The sequence below is a fragment of the Microcaecilia unicolor genome, chromosome 2, assembly GCF_901765095.1.
Source record: "Microcaecilia unicolor chromosome 2, aMicUni1.1, whole genome shotgun sequence".
Taxonomy (NCBI): Eukaryota; Metazoa; Chordata; class Amphibia; order Gymnophiona; family Siphonopidae; genus Microcaecilia; species Microcaecilia unicolor.
Window position 1 is genome coordinate 62,485,781 of NC_044032.1, and position 24,181 is coordinate 62,509,961.

Here is a 24,181-nt window from a genome sequence, read left to right on the forward strand (position 1 = left end):
CAAAGGGTAATATCTGGAAAGCTTTGTATACCAATGCTCATAGTATGGAAAACAAATTCCTAGGTCTAGAGGCTGTAATGGTAGAAGCTGATTCGGAGTTAGTGGCAGTCATGGAGACATGGTTCACGAAGAACCACGACTGGTATATAGGAATACCTGGCTATAATCTACTCAGGAAAAACAGGATAAGAAAACAGGGTGAAGGAGTGGCATTATATGTTAAGAATAATAATAGCATGACAGAATTGCATGACATATGGGGTAAAGAAGTAGCACTGTGGGCTTATCTGGAAAGAGGGAATGGAAAATGTGTTTATATTGGTGTGATATACAGGCCTCCTTCACAGTCAGAAGAATTGGACAGAGAAGACATTCACAAGATAGCTGTGAAAGGGGAGTTACTACTAATAGTTGATTTTAATATGGTGGTTGTTGATTGAGGTGTCCCTGTTGTGGGGTCATCTCGAACCAAGGGGATCCTGGATTTTCTACAGGAAGAATAGTTCCATCAGTTGATAATAGAACCCATGCGGGATGGAGCTGTTTTAGACCTGGTGATTACAAACGGGGAGAGTGTTTCTGATGTTGTGGTGGGTGATCATTTGGCATCTAGTGATCACTGAATGTTGTGGTTCAATATTACGTCACAAGAAGAGAGGACTTATTCAAGATTGGAGGTTATAGATGGGGGAACAGCTGAAGGAAGAACAACAATAGTAGGCAAAACTTAAAGGAGCTACAGTATTTTAAAAGCCTTTGTTAGAAAAGTACATAAAAGAGGAAAAGAAGGCTGTTTTGGTTCTCAAATGTAACTGAAAATGTAAGGGAAAAAGGTTAGCCTTCATAAATTACAAGATATTGCAGGAAGAGGAAGACAGGCAAAAAATACCTGTAAAAACTGTCAGAAAAGCAAAAATGCAAATGGAAGAAAAGAGAGCCATTATTGTAAAATTGAGAGACAAGATATTTTTTTTAAATATGTAAGTGATAGGAAGAAATGCCAAAATGGCATTTTGAGGCTCAAGGGTGATGGGGAGGAATATGTAGAAGCTGAACTACTTAACAATTATTTCTGGTCTGTGTCCAAGGAAGAAAGACTGGGGGTTGGACCATGAAAAACCAAATGCTAATGGGAATGGATGTGTGGTAGACAAGGATTCTCAGAAGATTCTGTTCATAAGGAGCTAGCTAAACTAAAACTAGACAAATCGATGGGACCTGATTAAGTACTTGGATTGTAGCAAAGCATTTGACACAGTTCCTCATAGGCAACTGGTAAGTAAGCTGATTGCCCTCAGAATGGGCCCTAAAGTGACTGACTGGGTTAAAAAGTGGTTAAATAGAAGGGATCGGTCATTGGACTTGCTCTTTTTTAACATCTTTTTGAGTGATATTGCAGAAGGACTGTCTGGTAAGTTTTGTCACTTTGCAGATGATACCAAACTCTGTGATAAGGTAGATACCCTGGAGGGTGTGGCTAGCATGATGAGGGATCTAGTGAAGCTTGAAGAATGGTCCAGAAATTGGCAAGATTTGTACTTAGGATGCAAAAATCCAAGGGAATGTTATAGTACAGAGGGTGAAGTACTTCTCTGTGTGAAAGAAGAATTGGACTTGTGGGTGGTCGTAGGAAAGGCATTGGTTAAAGTCAGAAGGATACTTGGGTTCATAGGGAGAGGAATGGCCAGCAGGAAAAAAAGAGGTGATAGTGCCCTTGTATAAGTCTCTGATGAGGCCCTATTTAGAATACTGTATGCAATTCTGGAGACCGCACCTTCAAAAAGATAGAAACAGGATGGTGTCAGTCCAGAGGGCAGCTACAAAATTGGTCAGTGGTCTTTGTGATAAAGTGTAGGAGGACAGATTTATAGACCTCAATATGTATACTCTGGAAAAAAGGCAGGAGAGGGAAATATCTCATGGCATTAATGTACAGGAGGTGAGCCTTTTTCAAATGGAGGAAAACCTTTGGAATGAGAGGGCATAGGATAAAGTTAAGAGTTATAAGCTCAGGAGTAATCTAAGGAAATACTTTTTCACTGAAAGGGTGGTGAACACATGGAATAGCCTTCTGGTGGAGGTGGTGTCTGAATTTAAGAAAGCATGGACAGGCACGCGAGATCTCTTAGGTAAAGGAGGGGATAGTGATTGCTGAGGATGGTCAGATTGGATGGACCATTTTGCCCTTATTGGCCGGCCGTCATGTTTCTATGGTAGTATTAGACAAGTCTCGTCACCCTGAATTGCCTCAGGTGTAACACAGATTATAAGTCTTATAATCTTCTTGAGCAGGGAAATCTATATAGTACCTTTTACTGTAACTCGCCTTGGATTTGGACCTGGACAGAATTAAATCTAAGTCCAAATCCCTCTCCCCGCAGCTGGATACATGCAACATGGTTGTCTAAATTTCATTTTTCAGACATTCAAAAGTCAAATAGCTCTTATAATATAAGGACCATATACACCTTGACTAATTTAAATTACTGTGGTTGAGCCTACTGGCTGCTGTTGTACTTCTTTTGTTATTTCTAAATTTTTAGTCCAGCATCATTCTGATTCAGACCCTACCACATTTTCTATGGATCGTATGGGGCCGGTCAGTTACGTAGCTGTCACCGTACTCTGCTTATAAAATTTTGAAATCTGTGGGTAGATGATGAATACAGATACCAGCTACTGGTTTTCATATAAATTATTTAGAAAATTGGCCCCACAGAAACAGAGAATATGAGGCATGTAAGGCTTATCCAGTCTTCTGAATTTACTTCCTGTTTCAGTGTCGGGAATCCAATTTCTGTCTGGCCCTGTCTTCCCTTCTTTGCAAGCTAAGGATCCACTTGTGCTTATTCTGTAATTTCATTAATTTTTTTCTTCTGCCTCCACCTTTTTCCCTTCATGGTCCTCACACTTATCCCTCACCCTTTCGAAAATGACTTCACCCTTTTTGGATGAAAGTCATTTTCAGTACAATTGATGCCAAGCCCATGTTGTACTTTTTCTTTAACTTTAGACCCACTAGATGAATTTATTGAACCAGCATATACATTTGTTTTTAAAATATGATTTGAAAGTGCTAAAAATATACATTCTTATCCATGCTTTTCTTTCAAAAATTTCAGATGATAATTTATAGTATGCATAGACTGCCACAGAGTCTTTTGAGTAAATTATGTTGAACTTAAGGTATAATTTATTACAGTGGGTCTCAAACCTGTGTCAGGTTTTCTGGATATTCACAATGTGTATGAATATGATAGATATGAATGCACTGCTTCCATTAACTTAATACACCCCCCATCAAGTTTTATGTTACATTATTACCACATTCTTTTACTTTGTTATTATGATGGACGTGGAGGGGCATTTTTGATATGATGTCTAAGTCTGACTTTGGACATTTTGCAAAAACGTCCAAAATCTGAATAGGAAAGAAGGTCATTTTAAAAAAAAAGAAAAACGTCCATCTATTGTTTTCAAAAACACTGTTTTAAACAAGGTTTTGTGATGTGGACATTTTCTTGTTTGGTCCATTTTCAAACAAAAAAAAAAAGTTCAAGTGCAAAATGCACAAAATCAAGTCATTTTGATGTAGGAGGAGCCAGCATTTTTAGTAGACTGGTCCCCCGGACATCCCAGGAAAGCAGTAGGGCACCCTAGGGGGCACTGCAGTGGACTTCATAAAATGCACCCAGGTACACATCTCACCATTGCTCCTTTATCTTGTCTGCTGTGCCACCCAAAACCCACTACCCCCAACTGTACACCACTACCATAGCCCTTACAGGTGAAAGGGGCACCTATATGTGGGTACAGTGGGTTTCTGGTGAGTTTTAGAGGGCTCACAGTTTCCTCCATTAGTATAAAAGGTAGGGAGAGGTATGGGCCTGGGTCCACCTGTCTGCACCCACCACTAGACTGTGTTCCAGGGGCCTGCATGCTTTTCTAATGGACTTGAGTATAGCATGTGAGGTTGGCATAGAGGCTGGCAAGTAATGTTTTAAATCACATTTCCTTAGCGTCCCTCCGGACTGGCCCAGGATTGGACTGATGGATTGTGCATGCCTTCCAGCAGGTGGAGAATGAGAAACCTCTGACTCTAAAGAGCCAATAACAGCCCTGGCCATGTGAACCTAGCCTCAGTATTTTCTCAGTCTCCAGCAGGCAGGAGGTGAGCCCATTATTCTCTCTCTCTTTCTTTACTTGAAAAATAAAAAGGGATTGTTCCCTTCTGTACCTGGGGAATCTTGTTGAGAGGCTCCAGACCACCCAAAATACAGCTGCCAGGCTGATATTTGGTAAATCACGCTTCGAAAGTGCTAAACCCCTCCAATAAAAGCTGCACTGGCTCCCAATCAAAGAACGGATCATCTTCAAAATCTGTACCTTCTTTCACAAAATTATCTACTGTGTAGTCCCAGGATTCATGACAGACCTTATAAATCTACCAGCCAGAAACAGAATCAGATCATCACGATCATACTTAAACTTACTTTACCCAAAGGACTTAAATACAAAACAACTTATGCATCCAGCTTCTACGTAAGCGCACAACTATGGAATGGACTCCCCAAACCTGTAAAAATAATCCAGGACTACCTATACTTCAGAAAATCACTAAAAACCAACCTCTTCAAAAAGGTCTATCCTACCAATCCAACGTAATTCCCTACACCCAGCAACACAGCACAACCAATGATCGTATTGAACAATATACAATCTTCATTCCCTTCGACCATCACGGTGCCTGACACGCACCTACCTAATTCGACCACAACACAACCTGTATTTGTTATCAACCGACGGGCGAACGCCTTTATGGTATTATGTAAGCCACATTGAGCCTGCAAATAGGTGGGAAAATGTGGGGTACAAATAAATCTGTTGCACTTACAGAGTACATTCTTCTTTCTTGGTCTTCGTTTCTGCTGCTTGCTGTGAATCTTTCTTGTGCCTGTCAAACTGACATATTTTTAGTCCAGCTTCCTGTTCAGTTTTTGTCACCACCTTTTTTGTCTTAGTTCCCCTATGTCTGATCTCACCTTTCCCTTTTTTCTTCTCTTACTTTTCCTGGAACACTTTAATTCTGTCTGCCCCCTTCCTCACTTTCTTTTCTCTTTCCTCTCCCTGTCTTTCCATCACTACTTTTTTTTTCTCTCTGTGTTTAATTTTCTGGTCTCCTGCAAGCTATAGGATTTCCACAGCTTTCTCCTCTGCCTGTTGAGGTTATGCTGAACTGTCACATTTCCCTTATGTGGAGACTGACTATGGCAATGAACTGCAGTAGCAAAACAGGAAATATGTTAGCCCCTCTAGCTGAGCAGATTGTATTTCCTATTTAGTTCACACTGTTAGTTCTGACCATACTTCATCCTTCCTGCAGAGAGAACAGATGAATTAGGAGTAGCAGATACAAAATTGTTTGGTGGCTAATCATTGACTGTAGATCGCAGCGCTTAACTGTTTGTTTGAGAGATGACAGTTGTAGTTGTAATGGTTCAGTCTGTCATCTAAATATAGTGCAACTTAAGTTTGGTCAAGTTCAGACCTTACCTGCTACCATGTTTCACCTGCATTGAAGGTAAATATCAGGAAAATTCTGGTGAGAGTTAGTTGTGTTAGAAGAACAGGTTTGAATTTAGCCATAGGCACATTCAACTTATTAAATCAAACAGACGAAAACTTGGATGTAGATGTTTGCTGTAAGCAACATGAGCATTGTTTTAGATATGAAGTCCCTGATTGGACTGTTTCTCATGATACCAAGGATTTCATGTTTATATGAATTAATAAAAAGCTTAGCTAGTTGTTGCATTCGTTTTTAAAACAGTAGAAAGTGTTACATAGTAACATAGTAGATGACGGCAGAAAAAGACGTGCACGGTCCACTCAGTCTGCCCAACAAGATAAACTCACATGTGCCATTTTTTGTGTATACCTTACCTTGATTTGTACCTGTCTTTTTCAGGGCACAGACCGTATAAGTCTGCCCAGCACTATCCCCGCCTCCCAACCACCAGCCCCGCCTCCCACCACCGGCTCTGGCACAGACCCTATAAGTCTGCCCAGCACTATCCCCACCTCCCAACCACCAGCCCTGCCTCCCACCACCGGCTAAGCTTCTTGGGATCCCTTCCTTCTGAGCAGGATTCCTTTATGTTTATCCCACGCATGTTTGAATTCCGTTATCCTTTTCCTCTCCACCACCTCCCGCGGGAGGGCATTCCAAGCATCCACCACCCTCTCCGTGAAAAAATACTTCCTGACATTTTTCTTGAGTCTGCCCCCCTTCAATTTCATTACAATTTGTCAATCCTTGTTGAAGAATTTTCCAGCCATTATTGACATTCTTATTCACGGTCTTTTGTGCTATTTGTATCAGGCTAGGCGTGCTGGGGTATACAGGTCAGGCTGTGTTCTCTTATTTGTTTCCTGTGTTATTCAGTTTCTCTTAGACTTATCACAGGAGCCTGTTCTGCTTTTCTTCATATTATAAAGTAGTCCTAGCTGCATTTAGTATTCCTGCTGCATCTCCCTTTTGGTTCTAGTATAGTTTGGTGTGAAAATTTTGTTAATGTTTGCAATGAAGACTACAGAGTTTGTGATGATTTTTCACATCAGATTTTGAGGCTTTGAGAATTAGAGAGGCCATCTTGCCTCCTACTTGGGTATTGGAATAGGGTAGACGTGTCTGAATTTGGGACCTGATGCATTCTGGACCTTCAGATTAGGCTATCATGTAAATAAGCATTTTAAGCTTTATTGTATGCTGGCTTCTGCTTTCATATGTGCAAAACAATCTTTCATATGTGCCAAACAATTTTTTTTTATATATATTGCTAGGATGTTTGTAGGATAGGGTTGTTTTTTTTTTTTTTTTTTTTTTTACTGCTCTTCTAGTTCTCTCTTCTCTTATGCAGTGTTTTACCTCTGAAAGGGAGATGATATCTCCGCTGGATTTTGCAGTTTAATATATTTAGGCACCCTGAATACACATTCCATTACATTAATCATATTGTACAAACTGATATATCTGAATTGGTTGACCTTTCAGGTCAAGGAAAAACTATATTCTTACCGCCTAATTCCATTTATGTGGATGATTATCCAAGTTATCAAAGGTGTTGTACCATTCTGTCTTTGGGAAAGAATCTTTATTTCATCATAGTGTGGAAGTTGATGTTTGAGCAAGGATTTTAATTCCTACTCCATGATGTATTCAAACTCTGTCATTCTTTAAAGAATACAACTCTTCTAGGTTTTGATTATTGAAAGATTTCTTAGTTTACAAAGGTTCTGTATTGTATGCTTTTATTTGTGTCTTAGGTATGTTACTTTCCTACTGTTAAAGGTCCTCTGTACTACTTCCATATTTGCTTGAATTCTGATACTATTTTAACACTTTTCTCCATTAAGACATTATTTTATATGTTTATAATATTTTGTATTGACAAGAATACTCCTTGATTTAGTCGTGAGTCTTACTCTTTACAGCCTTATATTTTGACCCTTGTCTTGAAAAATATGATTTCCACTGAAAAATGCTGACTTCCACTACTTGGTAGACATCTTTAAAGTAACTACATCTCTTTGTTTTATTCTCGCCATCTTTTCTCATGGGTATACTTTTGAAGGTGTCATGACTGAATTTTAAGGCAATATGTAAGAGATCATGAGAAGCTTTTTGGGTCAAAAAAAATCTGATTTCTTCCTGATTTATCTAAGCCTACTCTTTACAAGAGACGCCAACTTCTCAAAATGTGCTGAGATTTTAACCCTTTGTGGAATTTTTCCTTTAACCTGACCTGTACTTATGACACTTCAATATATAAACAAATTATTTTGCTTCCTGGTGGGATGATAACATTGTGTGGGTATATATCCATAATCTCCCAGGTATTATTGAAATGTGGTAGATGTTAATTTGTGAACTTTGAAGTTTTAACCTTTGGCATTTAATTTTTCTTAAGATATCCACCTAAATGTTTAAAATGGTAGGGGTAATAAGTATATTTTTTTATGACTGTAAAATCACCTCTTCTGTAATAATCTCCATCTTTCATGGGATCTTATTATGTAATATTCGAGGGGGGGAGTTCCTGTGGACAATCAGATGTGAGTTATTCTTTTACTAGTAAAAAAGGCCCGTTTCTGACAGAAATGAAACTGGCGCTAGCAAGGTTTTCCTCGGAGTGTGTATGTTTGAGAGAGAGAGAGAGAGAGAGTGAGTGTGTGTGAGAGATGGAGTGTGTGTGTCAGAGAGAGAATGAGAAAGAGAGAGAGTGTTTGTGTGTGAGAGAGAGAGTGTGTGAGAGACAGAGTGTGTGTGTGACAGAGAGAGAGAGTGTGATAGAGTGTATGTGAGAGACAGTGAGTGTGTGCTCCCCCTCTCGCAAGTCCCCCACCCCCCCTCTCGCAGGGCCCCCCTCCCCACCCCACCTCTCTGGTCTCAAGACCCCCTCCCCACCTCTCTCTCCCCTGCCACCCATGTCCAGCGACCCTCCCCTCCCCCCCCCCCGTGCATCAAACCCCCTCGCCACTCCGCAGCTGCCACTGGTAACCCTGTCCGGCCGCTGCTGCTACAAAAAGAAAAAAAACAATAAATGTTTTTAAACATCAAGTGCGGCACCGCAGACAGCCATCAGGCATTGGCTGTCGGCTCTGCAGCCGCTCCTCCTCTCGCCTCTGACGTCGCTTTGCTCCTCTGGGGTCTTACTCCAGGGGCAATGACGTGGAGGTGAGAGGAGGAGCAGCTGCAGAGCCGACAGCCAATGCCTGATGGCTGTCTGCGGTCCCGGGCTTGATGTTTAAAAACATTTATGGTTTTTTTTTCTTTTTGTAGCATCCGCTGCTGCTCAACAGGAGAAGCAGCAGTGGCTGGACAGCGTTACCAGTGGCAGCTGTGGGTGGAGAGGGGGTTGATGTGCTTCGGGGGGGGGGGGGGGAGGGGTGTTTGATGTGCCGGGTGGGGGGGCGTGGGTGATGCGCCGCGGGGGTGTTTGAGCGGCGCACTCACAGCTGATTCCCAGGCAGGGGGAGGAGTAGGGAAACACACAGAGCAACTTGCTCCACATGTTTCCCTACTCCTCCCCCTACTACGGAGCCTAGCTCAGCAACTCCAGGAGCCACGGACACAGGCAGCTACTTTAGAACGTTGGTGGTGAGAATTATTATATAGGGTTTTCCTTCTCTTTGAGTGACATAATTATTCTTACATATCTGTTTTCTTGTTTTGAACATACATAAAAAGAAAAAAGTAACCCATCAAGGTGAGAAAATTCATATGAAGTATGAAAGCATCAAAGAATGAAAAACTAGTAAATCTTTATGATGGCTACCATGCATTCTGATTATGTTGTGTTCAATATAATGTTTAAATTATTTTCTTGCTTTCTTGATGTCACTTTACCTGTCATAGTACCTTCTGTTCCATGCCAATGCCCCACTACAAAAGCTGCTTGCTTCAGGTAGTACTGTTATACTTTGGTCACTATTTTTGGTTATAAGGGCTATCAAAATACTGTATTGCATATGAAGAATAGTATTTAGATTGAGAGAGGGAAATAAATCTGAATTGTTCCAGGTTTTTTACTTAAATATATTCAAATAGATGATCATATTTCCATGTATCTGGTATACATAGAAAATGCATAAAAGTTACAGAGCCGGTGGTGGGTGGCAGGGATAGTGCTGGGCAGACTTATACGGTCTGTGCCAGAGCTGGTGGTTGGGAGGCGGGGTTGGTGGTTGGGAGGCGGGGATAGGGCTGGCCAGACTTATACGGTCTGTGCACTGAAGAGGACAGTACAAATAAAAAAAGTAGCACATATGAATTTATCTTCTTGGGCAGACTGGATGGACCGTGCAGGTATTTTTCTGCCATCATCTACTATGTTACTATGTTAAATAAGAATGTTTTCATTTATGAATGGATGGACTGTGTCCAGGAGCGTTGCAAGTGCCAAATGCACCCTGTGTGACATGCCCCCAAGTGATGAGGTGCACTCCTGCCCCACCCACTGTAGTGATGTCAGTGCAAGGGACGACATGAGATGGTTTCCCTAGCGCCCAGTACAGCTGCACCTACTGCTTGTAGCTTGCTACAGCACTGATTGTGTCCATAACTCTTGGACCGCAGCATGGACTTGGTAGCAACCAAGAGCTGGACTCGAATAGATGAATACAGGGCACTTTCATTACTGTTGTCCTGAGGTCACTTTTGTGACTCTAGTAACCATGGCTTTTGAATTGCAATTTAAAATACTTATTTTCAAGCTAGAGAAAGGATGAAAGTCATTAAGAGGGACATGAGAGCACAGTAAAAATTACCATCTGTCAGTCAGACGTTCAGGGAAATAGAGGCTTGTACTTTCGTACATTACTTGCAAAAGGAATTATGGGAAGCCATATGACCTTAGCCAATGAGTGTACAGGTACAGTTTAGGAATAAGAAGCTTTGATATACATAAAGCATGGATATTGTGTTTCTGGTGAGCATACTGCCGCATAAAAGGTTTAAATCAATGAGCTGCTCAAGATTTGCAGTTTGTATGTGGTTTTGTTCTTAAAATATGCCATCAGGTTTATTAATACTTTATATTTATAAAAATGTTTTATATTATCAATAGAGAAGTATAGAAATCTTTTGTCAGTTCTGTAGTAACAGAACCAGTTTGCTATTTCTGTTTAACTATAATGTTATAATGAAATGTTCTAGACTCTTCAGCTCTCCTGTGGAGGTTTCAGATGATATGACTTTGGCAATAGATTTCTATTTTTAGCTTAAAATCTATTCTTGGTTTACACTCATAAATACTTTCTCGCACATGCAGAGGTCACTGAGTGGATAAATTTTCAATCAATTGATCACAGTCTATTTATGATTATTGCTGTTGTCGCATAGTTTATGAAAATTCTTTATAGATTTCAGTAAAATTGTGATGCTTCTTCTAAACACTTCTTAATACTGCAATACCCTAGCAGTATAAAGATTAGGTATAAGAGGCTATTTTCTACATCTTTTATATTTTTAGCTATGAGGAATTGGAATGCTGTACCTTTGACTTGAAGATATACTGTATATCGGATTATAAAACGTTTTTAAAGTCTTTAAAAGCTTTTTTTATTCCAGAAATTTGTGTGAATTAAGTGAGAATCAGTTTGGAATACTGTACTCAATTGTTTTATTCCTGAGAATGCTCAGCTGTTTCTTATTGTGAGCTGCCTTGAACTTTGTAGTATTGGCGATTGATAAATGCGATGTGTAATATAAACAGGAAATGGACGTATTCTAATTAGGAATATAACAGAAAGTTCTAGAAATGTTTTAACAGCTGTTTTAAACATTCTTTTGCAGACACTGAATCCAAAGTGGAATGAAGAGTTTTATTTTCGAGTAAGTATTTTTTTTCCTTTTTTTTACAGCAAATTGTTAATATCTAACACACAGTAGTTTGGCACTCAGGTTTTTCTTTTGCTACAGGGATGGGGAGAGATTGCTAGCAAAGGGTATGAGAGTGGGGTAAACTTATCTGAGGTAATTGCGTGTCTAGAACAGCTTTTTATTGCTCATAAAGGCTCTTAAAAAATTGCTGGAGTATATGCAAAGTAGACACGCAGATACGTAGGAAGGAATTCAATAAATGTCCTAAATATTTGGTGCTGGAAAAAAACAGCGTTAAGCCTGATTCTGTGAAGGGCGCAGTCCCCTTATGGCATCACGCTTAGTGCCGATTCCTGCACCTAACTTTGGGTGCCAGACTTATGCCTGCTGAAACTTTGTGTAAATGCTGGCATCAAGGTTAGGCATGCTGAGACCGTATTCTGTAGCTACACGCATAACTTTTTGGAATGCCCCAACACCCCCATGACCAGGCCCCCTTTTGAGTTACACACTAGTAGAGTTAGGCACACTGCCTTACAGAATAGTGTGCAGCCAGATGGGCATGCAAATTTTAATAAGTGCTAATTAACTTCAATAACTGGTTGTTGGCCCCCACATATTGATAATTAAGGGCATGTTACTCAAATTGCGCACACATCTTGGGTGCAAGCCTAAATTTAGACATGCAAATCTAGGCACCATATATAGAATCCGGGGTATAATGTCTACTTTAACGCACAGTAACGTAGACATTCTTCTGGTGGAGAATAAGTAGAGCGGGGTGGGATTGGTAGTTGAACATATACAGATCAATATTTAAACTCTCAGTGGATGGTGTTTCTTGTAAACATTGAGGGGAAGATGCATAGAACTTCAGCACTGTTCCCTACAGTGCTGGAAAATACTGGCTCTCAAAACAAGAAACAGGTAGCGACTGATGCTCAACACTAACAGAATGCAAATTCTATGAACACTGGTAGTGTTAAGCATTAGTCTTGTGCTCATGTGCAATGAAAAGGGGGGGGGATGCTCCCAATGCTCCCAGTCTCCTATTAAACAACACTGCCCCCCCCACCTTCCAAAGAGTAGGAATAAGACTTTTTGCTCTGCAGATGCAGGGAATCAGCGGCCTTCTCTTCCAGACCCATTGTTGGTGCCTGATCTTTAGGAAGATGCAAAAAAGAAGCAGCCAGAACTCTTGCCTTCCCTCCAGCAGTCACTGGAGACATCTCCAACAGGAGCAGCAGTGCAGCCTTCTGCCTTTGTGTCCTCGCTGTCATGCTCCAGCAGAAACCCTAGGCAGAGAGGACTGTAAAAGTCGCCTTGCTCTAACAACTAAAACCTACCTACAGATCTGGAGCTGTCGGTAGATTTTAGTCATTAGAGCAGGGGTTTTCTGTTTGCCATTGCTCTGTGCATTGCACAGAATTGCTAATGAGCTAATTTTAATACTAGCAATCTCATTAGCATGGGACTTTCGGTCACTGATTCAGTGCATGGTACCCAAAAGCCTCTGTGCATTTGCCACACAATAATGTTTCATTTAAACTGGCTAAAACCAGTCTAAATGAAGCACTACAAGCATGGTAACCTTTGAGCTTCTCCATCTGACTGTGGAGCCCTTTTACTAAGCTGCACTAAGAAATGGGCTTAGCACATCCTTATTCAGGGTTTTCCTGTGCGCCAAGTCCATTTCTAGCATGGCTGAAAATTCAGCCTTGTGCTATTGTATCTTTTTTTGGCCATGCGTTGTTTAGGAGGCGTTTAAGGCCTCCTGTATTATGGATGCATTAGCCAGTTATGTGGTGGTAATATCAGTGTGCTAGCTGATTAATGCATCTGCGTCAATTCACTGCCCTTGACACGGCCCCTCCACCCCAAAATAAATAAAGTGCACGGTGATGGCAGGACTAATACAGAACGCTTTAGCGAGTCCTGCATTAGTCTGTTTCTACTGTGTTGGGCACACGTTAGCACCTAATGCAGCTTAGTGAAAGGGCCCCTGTGATATTTAAGCACAGATATTTAGCAGAAGCCGCTATTGGGGTATTCTGCCATCTAATGCCGTTATCTAGATAGCAGTGATATTCAGCACCAGTTTCCATTTAACTACCTGGTGGACAGATGATTGAAAGCCCTGCGCTGTTCCAAACAGGGCTCTAAAAATAGTGCTGGAACAGCTTGGGGCTTTACTTGCCCCTATGATCAGAGATAATAACATGCAGATTTAAGCACGCTATTCACTGTGATCATAGGATAAAAGTGCAAGAGGATTGTGCCTGCGCATGCACTCAGGCACAATCCTACTGCACTTGTTTGACAGGTCTAGGCTATCAAAAGCCCAGACCTGTCCAACACAGGAGCTTGGAGGTCCATGGTTGCAGATCATTGGTGGGGAATAGGTTTAGCATGCATTTTCATGCTACTTGCGCTAAGAGCCCTGTTTTGCATGCATTTGCATGCTAGTTGCATTCAGAGCCCGCAAGCATGTTGTTTCACGCATGAGGGCTCTGATCATGGGGCGGTAGCAAACGCAGGTGCTAGTATGGTGCTAACAGGCTCTTCTAGCGCCTGTGTTTGCTTCTGTTCATCGACCCATGGATGACTTGGGACTGCTGTTTTGCTGTCCTGAGTTGTCCGGGTAAGTTATCTAGATAGTATTGTTGAACATCACTGCTATCCAGACATTTTTCAACAGCTGTGTAGTGATTTTCAGCATCATTATCTAGATAATGCTGCTGAAAATCTGTGACTGGCCCCAGTCAGTGGCATTTATTCAGTCTTTTAAGTATTGGGCCCATACTTTACAAAGTATGCCTCTATGCGCTTGTTCTTTCTTATACATATATGTTCACCTGTTTTGGGGTGTACCTTCTTTTTCTGGGTAATTGTATAAAGGTGCATCGGAGTATATATGGACTTTATTGACATGTTATAAAAGATTTTTATAATGCATAAAAAACCTCTCTCTCAATGCAAACTGCAGTGATGATTTTGCACTACATTCAAAGAAGAGGAATTATATATGATGCCTTAACAGCAAAACTTGAAAACCCCTAATAGTAATCTTAATTGCTCTTATGAGGTGTATGCCTGCAGGCTAAGTCTGACTTAGTGTCACTTTTTGTAGAGTATGTCTTCATCCCCTTTGCAGCCTACAATATCTGCTTGTATTAACAAGAAGAAGCCAATCAGCAAAGCTCAAAACAATGCAATTACGGATGCTTTAGACTGCTGAATTGCAAAGGACTGTAGGCCGTACAGTGTTGTCACTGATACGAGACTGCATGACGTACTGAGGGTAGCTACCTCAGATGATACCTATGAATGTCCATCAAGAAGAACAATTTAATGAAAAACGTCAGATATCTTTGAAAACATGAAAGCTGAGAGACTAAAAAATTTAGCAGAAGCTATTTATGTAGCCATTACTATAGTTTACTGAACTTCCGGGGGGGGGGGGGGGGGGGGGGGGAGGAGAGTCACTAGCAAGATGCCCCAGAGAGCTGCTCTGTGCTCCCTTCTCATCTTCAATCTCTGTCGGGATGCATCTCTGAGTAGAAGCTGCTTGGTTCAAAAGGAAACTCTTGCTTGACAGATCATTTTGAGGTGTATTGCTGGCGGGGTATGCTGAGAAAAAGTACAAAACTATACAGAGTGAAACCTTGCACACCAGTACACAATATGGCGACAGTGAATGGAAACCCAGTAATCACCCTGGCTGGATCCGCAGTACAAGACCAAAAAAAACATCTGACGGCTGTTTTGGATGACAAATTGTCACAAATCTATCAAGCTATTCAGGAAATTAAGGATGGTATTGATACAATCAATGCTTTCAACAGATGGAGGCACTGATAGTCCAATAGGAAGATCAAACTGCGTCAATAGAGATGCGACTGCGTGATTTGGATAAGAGAGCTAAGGCCCTGGAGGACTGAATGGAGGACCATGAGAACTGAAGCCGAAAAAACAACCTCTGGCTTGTGGGGCTCCTAGAATCCATCAAAGAAGGGGGCCTTCGAAAATGGTTAGAGCAGTGGCTTCCTACTACATTGGAACTGCAGGTTTGGCAGACCAAGTTCCAGATAGAGTGAGCGCACTGTGTGGGTAGGTGCTTGGAAGAGAATTCCTGCCCAAGGCCGGTATTATTTCGCATGTTGATGGAGAGCATCTTACAAAAATATCAAGTCACCCAACCGAACCATTATGAGAATTCAAAGCGCTTGCTCTTCCAAGGTTTCTCTGCAGCGGGGAAGCGAAGCGCAAAGTAATAGTGCCTTATTTCTCTGAACTGTATAAGAGGGGATTTAACCTCTCCATGCAATATCTGGCAAAAGTGAAATTCCAACATCATGGTAAAATGATATTTTTTGATGATTCAAAGGAGTTGGAGTCCTTCAGACAGAAGTTGCCCAGTGGGGCCCATAAGGAGTGATTACAGGCCAGCTTTGCTTCCCTGTACATTAACTTTAAAGTCAGGTGATGCTATACTCAGAGAGATCAGTGAAAGCTGGGCCACAGTTTGACTGGTAATGGTATTAATGTTGGACTGAACTATCCTGCATTTGTTGTTAAGATACTCGTTTGAGTTGAGTGCTTTCACACTTTCATTTCTAGAAATGATAGCGATCAACAATATTGCTTTTTATTATAGAGGGCTGTGTGTATTTTTAATTATTACGTTTTTCTTCTGCTGTATGACCTAACTATCCCAATTGTTTTTACTGTGTCAAGGAATGGGGAATATTCAACTTGCAGACCACTTTTGCTCAAAGGTGAAAAGGAGTATACTTCATGCTTTAATTTGTTTTCTTTTTTGTACCCTTCTTGACCTTGAGGGAGGAAAGTTCTCACATATTAGTAATTTTTGGAAGACTGTTGATTATCCAGGGGAAATGGGGAGGGGAGAGGGCAATGTTTCAGTGTTATTGGAATGAGAGGGGAGAAGGGGAAGGGAGTTATAACTGAGGATGCAACTAAAGTTCAGTGGTGTGCATGGAGTATGTGGTTAGTATCGGTTGCATGGTTTGGTGGGAGTATGAGTGGATGTGTCACAGGGATTTTTGATCCAGAGGCCTTTGAGGGGGAAGCAACATTTGTTACAGGGCATGTGCTGGTTAATTTTTTTTCCTGGGGGAGCCTAGCTATGGAGCCTCTCTGGGAATATTCACTGGCTTCCGATCAGATACCGAATACAGTTCAAGCTTCTCCTACTCACCTACAAATGCACTCGATCTGCAGCCCCTCCTTACCTCTCTACCCTCATCTCCCCTTACGTCCATACCCGTAACCTTTGCTCTCAAGACAAATCCCTCCTTTCAGTACCCTTCTCCACCACTGCCAACTCTAGGCTTCGCCCCTTCTGCCTCGCCTCTCCCCATGCTTGGAACAAACTCCCCGAGCCCATACGCCGGGCCCCCTCCCTACCCATCTTCAAATCATTGCTCAAAGCCCACCTCTTCAATGTCACCTTCGGCACCTAATCACTACATCTCTTCTCAGGAAATCTCATATACCCCAACTTGACATTTCGTCCTTTAGATTGTAAGCTCTTCTGAGCAGGGACCGTCCTTATTCGTTAATTTGTACAGCGCTGCGTAACCCTAGTAGCGCTCTAGAAATGTTTAGTAGTAGTAGTAGTAATATTCATTTCCATACTTTACTGGATAATTGTATTCTTCCTTTGGTTAGGGGACCAAGGTTAAGCTTACCTAAGTTACTTTGAATGTAGATGGCTTTAATTCCCTGATAAAAAGAACTAAAGTTCTAAGCATGCTTCGGGAAATGGGGACAGACATAGCATTTTTGCGGGAAACACACCTGATGCCTGAAGAACATGAAAAACTTAAATGATCCTGGGTGGGCGAGTGTATTTTTCAGCCTTTAATGGCCACCAAAGGGGAGCTTCCATCCTGATCCACAAACAATTACCTTTCCAAGCACATAAAACAATGAGGGATAAAGATGGCAGATATGATAGTGCTAGCGCTATGGGGACAGAAGCTATTACTATGCTCAGTGCATGCGCCAAATGTTTACAATCACAGATTTTGTTTTCAACTCTGGTATCTCAGTTGGCAAATTACCCCGAGTATAAATTATTGATTGGAAGGGATTTTAACATCACTATGAACCTCTTGGTGGACTGTAAACCTCAGAAAGAAGGGGGTAGGGACCATATCATTAAAGGTGTAAATTTTATCATGCAGGAGTTGGCCGCGGTGGGCGTGTGGCACACTTATTATCCAGATGAAATTGACTTCATTTATTACTTCCATGCACACAGTGTTTATGCCTGGTTAGATTATTTACTATTTTCACAGGGTATGCTTCCCCATGTTGAAAAATGTGTATTTATGTACCTACTGTGTCAGATTATGCACCAGTGATTGTCAGCCTAAACTTTATGAATAAGGATGCTGATATGGTTTGGAAGCTCTTTCCCTGTCTTTATCAGGACCCGGTGTTCCACATTTATCTTAGGAAACAATGGCAGGAGTATGTCCTAAGGGGCCACATCATTGAGTAAGGCACCAGGCCCAGGCCCAGATGGTTTGGGCCCGGAATATTACAAAAATTTGAGCGAGTTGGTAATTCCTTCCTTGAGTTCCATGTGTAATAGGCTTTTACAACTTCATCATCTTCCTAGATCAAATCTGGCACACGTGATCCTTCTCCGGAAACCAGGGAAAGATTTATCGGGCTGTTACCACCATATATTGTTACTTGGTCAAGATGTCAAGATTCTGGCAGCAGTGCTTTCAGGCAGACTGAACAAATACCTTCCACTAGTTATACATGAAGAGCAGGTGTGTTTTGTATTAGGGTGATATTTGTCTATGAACCTATGCAAAGTTATGATGACCCTTCGTGATGACAAAAGAACCAAGCGGTTATTGCTAGTTTAGGTATCAAAAAGGCCTTTGACAGTGTCCTATGGCCACATTTATTTGGGGCATTGGACAAATATGACCTTAATGGTAACTTTGTACAATGGGTACGGGTACTATACACTGCACCTCACACAAAATTGATAGGAATGGAAAGTTCTCACCCATTTCATTTACGGAGGGGAACGAGGCAGAGATGTCCATTCTCCCCATTGCTTTTCATTTTAGCTCTAGAATCTCTAGCAACCAGAATCAGGCAAGATCTAGATATAGGAGGTTTGGAGACCTGTCTAAGTATGTTTGCAGATGATATGCTCCTTTATGTGAATAGGGCTCCTGAGAATTTACTTAGATTCCTAGATTTAGACCACCAGTTTAGTACTTTCTTGGGACTGAAGGTCAATTGTGCTGAGTCGGATTTTATGCCATTACAGGGGGAAGGGGTGGAAGAATGACATAAGAATCTACTGATCAAGTCCATTGTGGCTAACATGAAGTATTTGGGTATTTATTTTCACCCCTCAGAGTCGGTAATGTACCAGTGAAATATAGTGTATGGGATAGCTAAAATTAAATCTTTGTCAGAAATGGATAGATATTCCATTATCTCTTATGGGAGGGTAGCATTGGTTAAAATGATAATGATCCCTAAACTACTATACCCATTACAAGCTCTACCCATCTGGGTTTAGCGTAAGGAGGAGCTGGCCTTAAGGGCCACACTCCGCAAGTTCATATGGTGGGAAAGGCATCTCGTTGGATATTCTAAATTAATTCTAGATTAGACACAAGGAGGTCTAAATTTTCTGCATATTCAAATATATATTGTGGCAGCATTGCTGTACTGGATTCATGGGATGGTCACGGGAGTCCAGAAATCTTTTTCCCCTGAAGCTGTCATGCTTTAGGTGTCGGCCCTATTCTCTGATAAATCTTTTACATGGAGACTTTCCTTTTGGGAGGGACTTTCATGGGAGGACCATTTTCATTAAACCTTTCCAGCAAGCTTGGAGGTGGTGGAGAAAGAGACTACAAAGTACTCCGAGGGCATCCTGTTTTATTACACGCCTCCGGGGTGGGGGCTTCAACTTTTAGCCTTGGGAGGACCAAGGAAGAGTTTCCCTTCGTTTGACTTCAGAAACGATGGGACTTTGCCCACACCCACAAATGGGCATTTTTTTCAGGCTTGTCATTATTATGAATCTTTATTTCATAACTATGGTAATGCCTGTGTACCAACAAAATTAGGTGTCCTATTTGCCTCTGTCCCCACCCCCCACCCCTGCTCAATAGTTTATCAATATGGACCAAGATGGTTCGGGATACTGCAGATAGACAGGGTATTTCTAAACTTTGTGAGCGGTGGCAGATGGATTTGGGACAGATTTTTACAGACTCTCTTTTACCTGCCTTATTTGTTTCTACCTTTTTCTTTCTCAAAATGGTGGAACTCCGAGAGATACAGTTTAAAACACTGCACAGAGCTTACACCACTAGAGTACAGGTGAGTCGATTGAAGTTGTGGGATGATGATCAATGTGTTAAATGTAAGTCAGATCCTGGCACCTTATTGCCCCAATTTCTGGAATGTTCGATACAATATAGACCCAGGTCTTGCAATCTTCCATCCAACAGGAGGTGGCTTGGGACTATAGTGTGTTGCTTTTGGGATATTGTCAACCTTTGATGGATCAGGGTATAACCCCTACCACTTGCAGATTCCTTTGCCCTGACCATACTGAAAAAACTCATTTTACATTTCTGGCTCTTTGAAGACAGCCCAACAACAGAAAATAAGAGGTTGTCAGTTTTGAGATCAGGAGAGAGAATGGAAAGTGACAGATGCCTGAGTGGTGCCATTACTTATATTTATGGCCTCATTATGCAAAAAAGACATTTACATAATATATTCATCCCTAATATGGATTGCTGATATTCATTGCCTGCTTATGGTTTTTAACTTTGTGGCCATCCATGTACAGCCTGGTTGGGGGGAGGGTTTGAATGAGGGGGAAGTGTAGGGAGAGAAAGAAGTGCTTGGTCAAATGTATGGATGTTGACTGAATGTGAAATGGATGTGAGGATATAACACATTGGATGGGTTATAACCATTTAAAAGTGCTGAAGCAACATGAATTGGAAGTTGTTTTTCCTGTATTAGAGAGGTTTGTTCTCTCTGTATACCTTTTCCCATTAAGTTGTTATTTGTAGCAGACAGTTTATTAGGCAATGTCAAGGATAACCCGATTGCAATTTCGGTGAGTGACATATGTCGGAAAATATCGAACAACACATTATCTTGGTGATGTTTGGAACCTGATATACAAACTATCATCACAAGGAACAGACAATGCCTGAAACCTGATCAAGGCTGCGACTGCGTTGTCATACCAGCTTGCTCTGTGTATGGCACATTCACGTCAGCTTTTGTAAATGCCGCAATTAAAGCAATCAACTTGGAAGTTAGGCTAGCAAAGTGCAGAAAAATCATTGGTCATTTCAAACATAGCTCAGCTAACAACACGGTTAAATAAACAGCAGAAATTGAAAGGTCTGCCAGAGGAAAGTTCGATATAAGACGCGCCTACACATTGGAATAGCACCTACGATATGCTTCAGCGACTTAAGAAACTTAAGGATGTAGTCATAGCAGTACTGTCCAAACAAAAGCACTCATTTGCTACCTTGTCAGCAGCTGAATGGGAGAAGATCGATAGTGTCAAGGATGCTGCAGCCATGCAAAACAGCGACAAAATGGCTTGGATCTGAGAAGTACGTTTTGTGCTCTCTCGCGTTATCAACAATTTCATATCTGCAGCGTGAGTACACAAATTCCTAAGATGATCCAATATACATTATAATCTTCAAAGAAGATTTTTATGCTGATATGAATTCATGAAAGCAGAACTTTAACTTGGATTGGCTAAAAGTTGCATCTGCCTTGGATCCAAGATTTAAGAAATTGACCTTTCTAAATTGTGAAGATAGAGAAGCCACATGGAATGATGTAAAGCAGTTTCTGTCTTCAGTTACTCAGGTTGAAACTAAAAGAAGTGAAAGAACCACCCCTAAAGAAAAGGTGTCTAGTTTGCTGCCGGATTCAGATGATGAAGATCATCGAGAGAGAGCTGATGCTGAAATGGAACCAGCTTTTTCTGGAGAAGATATTTTGAACTGGTAGAAGTAGAGGATATCCAACTATCCTGCCTTGTCAACTTTTGCAAAAAAATATCTTGGAACACCAGCAACAACTGTGTCCTGCAAAAGTCTATTTCTGGAGATGTGCTGGAAGAGAGGGGGAGGAGAGAAGTGCCAGGACCTCAGGGAAAGAGTTTTTGGATACAGTACACCACTTATGCCTGTTTATAGGAGGTGGTGTGTAGTAAATAAATATTAAACTTCTTAGACCAGAGAATGGTTTTGATTTACACATTATGGGCCAAATGCATGCCACGGCAAAGTGTGATTAATCACAATTAAAAATTTTAATAGTTGCCCAATCCTAATTCAAACAACTCAGAACACCGCAGTTTGTTTAATTTATGCCTTGAAATTATCAGATCGTATTACTCCAATTTTTTCTTTCCCCACATTTACTCCCAGTGGAGACACCAATCTTGTTTAAGGTTGGCTGTTTGATTTTTAAGGTCTTGTATGGGATGGCTCTGCAATATATGTTACCTGTTGTGTGTAGGCCAACAGCAAATTGAAAGTATCAGACCTGCAGTTTTATGTTACTATTATTCCCTACCCCCAGGGATATATCATCAAAAACAGGTATTTCAAACTTTATTTTCCTACTAGGCTGCTAACTTTTGGTCTATTTTACCTGGAGATATTAAATCACTGATGAGATCTTTTAAGATTAGCTCGAGTTATCTGCAGCAGGGCCCATAGGAATAAAATGGGACTTGTTGCAGATAACTCGAGCTAACCTTTAGCAAAGGATCCCTTGAGCAACTACCATTCTTATAAGAAAGCTATTAAAACCTTCCTTTTCTGTAAATATGTTTTGTCTAGCTAGATAATTATACTGAATGAGTATTATGTTACTTCTAGATAAATGATCTAGTTCTTTTTTTTATAATAATCTGCTGAGAACCTTTATTGGGATACAATGGAATATAAGTAATTAAAACTGTAAACTACTGTGCACCTATTAGTGCTGTCTCTTGTACTTTAGATGTAAATCTATTAATCTCCATGTTTCTTCTTTTTAGAAAGAACAGGGGTGGTGTTAAGGACCTATTTGCTATAGCTACCCACGCCATTCTGCTACCCCTTTTTTCAGTTTTTACATTTCAAGGTTTTCCAGATCTATGCATAATGAGTAGCAAACCTTTAACAATTAGATGACTAATTTGTGAGGTTGTATAGATATTTGTGTTGCCAGTCTATTTAGTCTCTCTCCTAACAAGATTAAGAATATGTTTCATCTCTTAGTGGGCCTTTTACTATTCCACAGTAGAGGTTTTGGCACACACTAAAAAATAAATTTGCGCTATTCCTATGGGGGTTTCTTTAGCATTTAGCACATGCTAAAAACGCTACCGCGGCTTAGGAAAGACTCCCATAGTTTGCTGTGTGAACTGTTTGGATGCTGCACAGTATATTTTTGTAAGAAACGGGGTTGAACCTATTTACTGTGAGTAATGCTGAATCCTTAGGGAACTGCCTTGGCACTAGCCACTTGTTCAGGCCTATTCCATTCCAGTAGAATAACTTGATATTTGCAAACCAATCAGTAATAGTTCATGAGTTTCTGTCAGATTGCATGCATTGATGTGACATTTCATATTTTATTCTTAAAGGAGAAATATAATAAATATGTTTTAGAAAGTGGTTAGAACAGAAATATTGTATTAAAACCAAAATATATATTTGTATGGAAATTTCTTTCTTTGGCCTTCCACTTCAGTTGAATCGATAATGCTCATTGCCCGGCTATTGCACCATTTTTCTGTCACAGAATGTGGCTTCTGCAGGAAGTAAGCACATGCTAACACAGAGTCTGTCCAGTAGGTGTTGCTGTTGTGCAATGAGAGAGACTCCCTACATCCATAGGCTGTTATTGCTGCCTCCCTGGCATCCATAGCTCTGACTGGCCTGATGTACAGAATTTGATTAAGGAATTAAACCTGGACCATCCTGCAGCATCACTAATGTTTAAAAGAAACTGTATTAGTAAGAAAGAAGAGTTTCTGCTCTTTGTGGGCTTTTGTTGTGATGAGGTTTTAACAGAATGAATGGTGTCCTTATACATTTGATTAGGTTATGAAGAGTAAGGCTTTGCCATTGGAAAGGAAATGCCATTTGATCACTGGTATCGATTTACTGAACTGTGCTTAACTTACTTTGATTACCAGCATGGCAGGCATTTCTCCTGTAGATACTAGGTGTAGTCTGGATTCCTTCCAAAACTCCTGTGAAGCGAGAAGGAAATTTTAATTCTAAACACAGAGCATCAAAACAAACTGGTCCAGAAGCATACATTAAACAAAGAAACAGTTGTGAGAAATCTAATTGGGGAAACGTAAGCTATAATTAATAGTTCTAAAACAAACAAACTGCTTAATTACAAGTCAAAATAATTTTTAGTAAGTGGTAAAATAGAGCAACATTTCTTGTAGAGCTGTGCTATACTCTTCAGGGGCTTATGAAAAATACAATTAGTACATATTCTGCACCTTTAAATCACCACTTGAACAAGGGAATTTTAATCCTCCCAAATTCTCATGGCACTTTGTGAATGTGGTATTCGTTTGTTTCGGAAAGAGAAGAATCCCTTATTAATTCTTAGGTCTCATCTGTTTTGTGGAGGGGCATAATCGAAAGGGGTGCCCAAGTTTTCATGAGGATGTCCTCGCAGGACGTCCCAGCGAAGTGGCGGGAAACCCGTATCGAA

At 40.9% G+C, this 24,181-nt stretch overlaps 1 protein-coding gene across 2 annotated transcripts in view; it reads left to right on the top strand.

Annotated features, from left to right (window-relative positions):
- Nucleotides 1-24,181, top strand: part of NEDD4L (NEDD4 like E3 ubiquitin protein ligase) — a 757,870-nt gene that overhangs the window by 339,746 nt on the left and 393,943 nt on the right. For both annotated transcript variants that reach the window (XM_030192990.1, XM_030192991.1), the window contains exon 4: nt 11,357-11,395. In XM_030192990.1, coding sequence (XP_030048850.1) covers nt 11,357-11,395 — 39 coding nt within the window. The remainder of the gene's footprint in view (nt 1-11,356; nt 11,396-24,181) is intronic.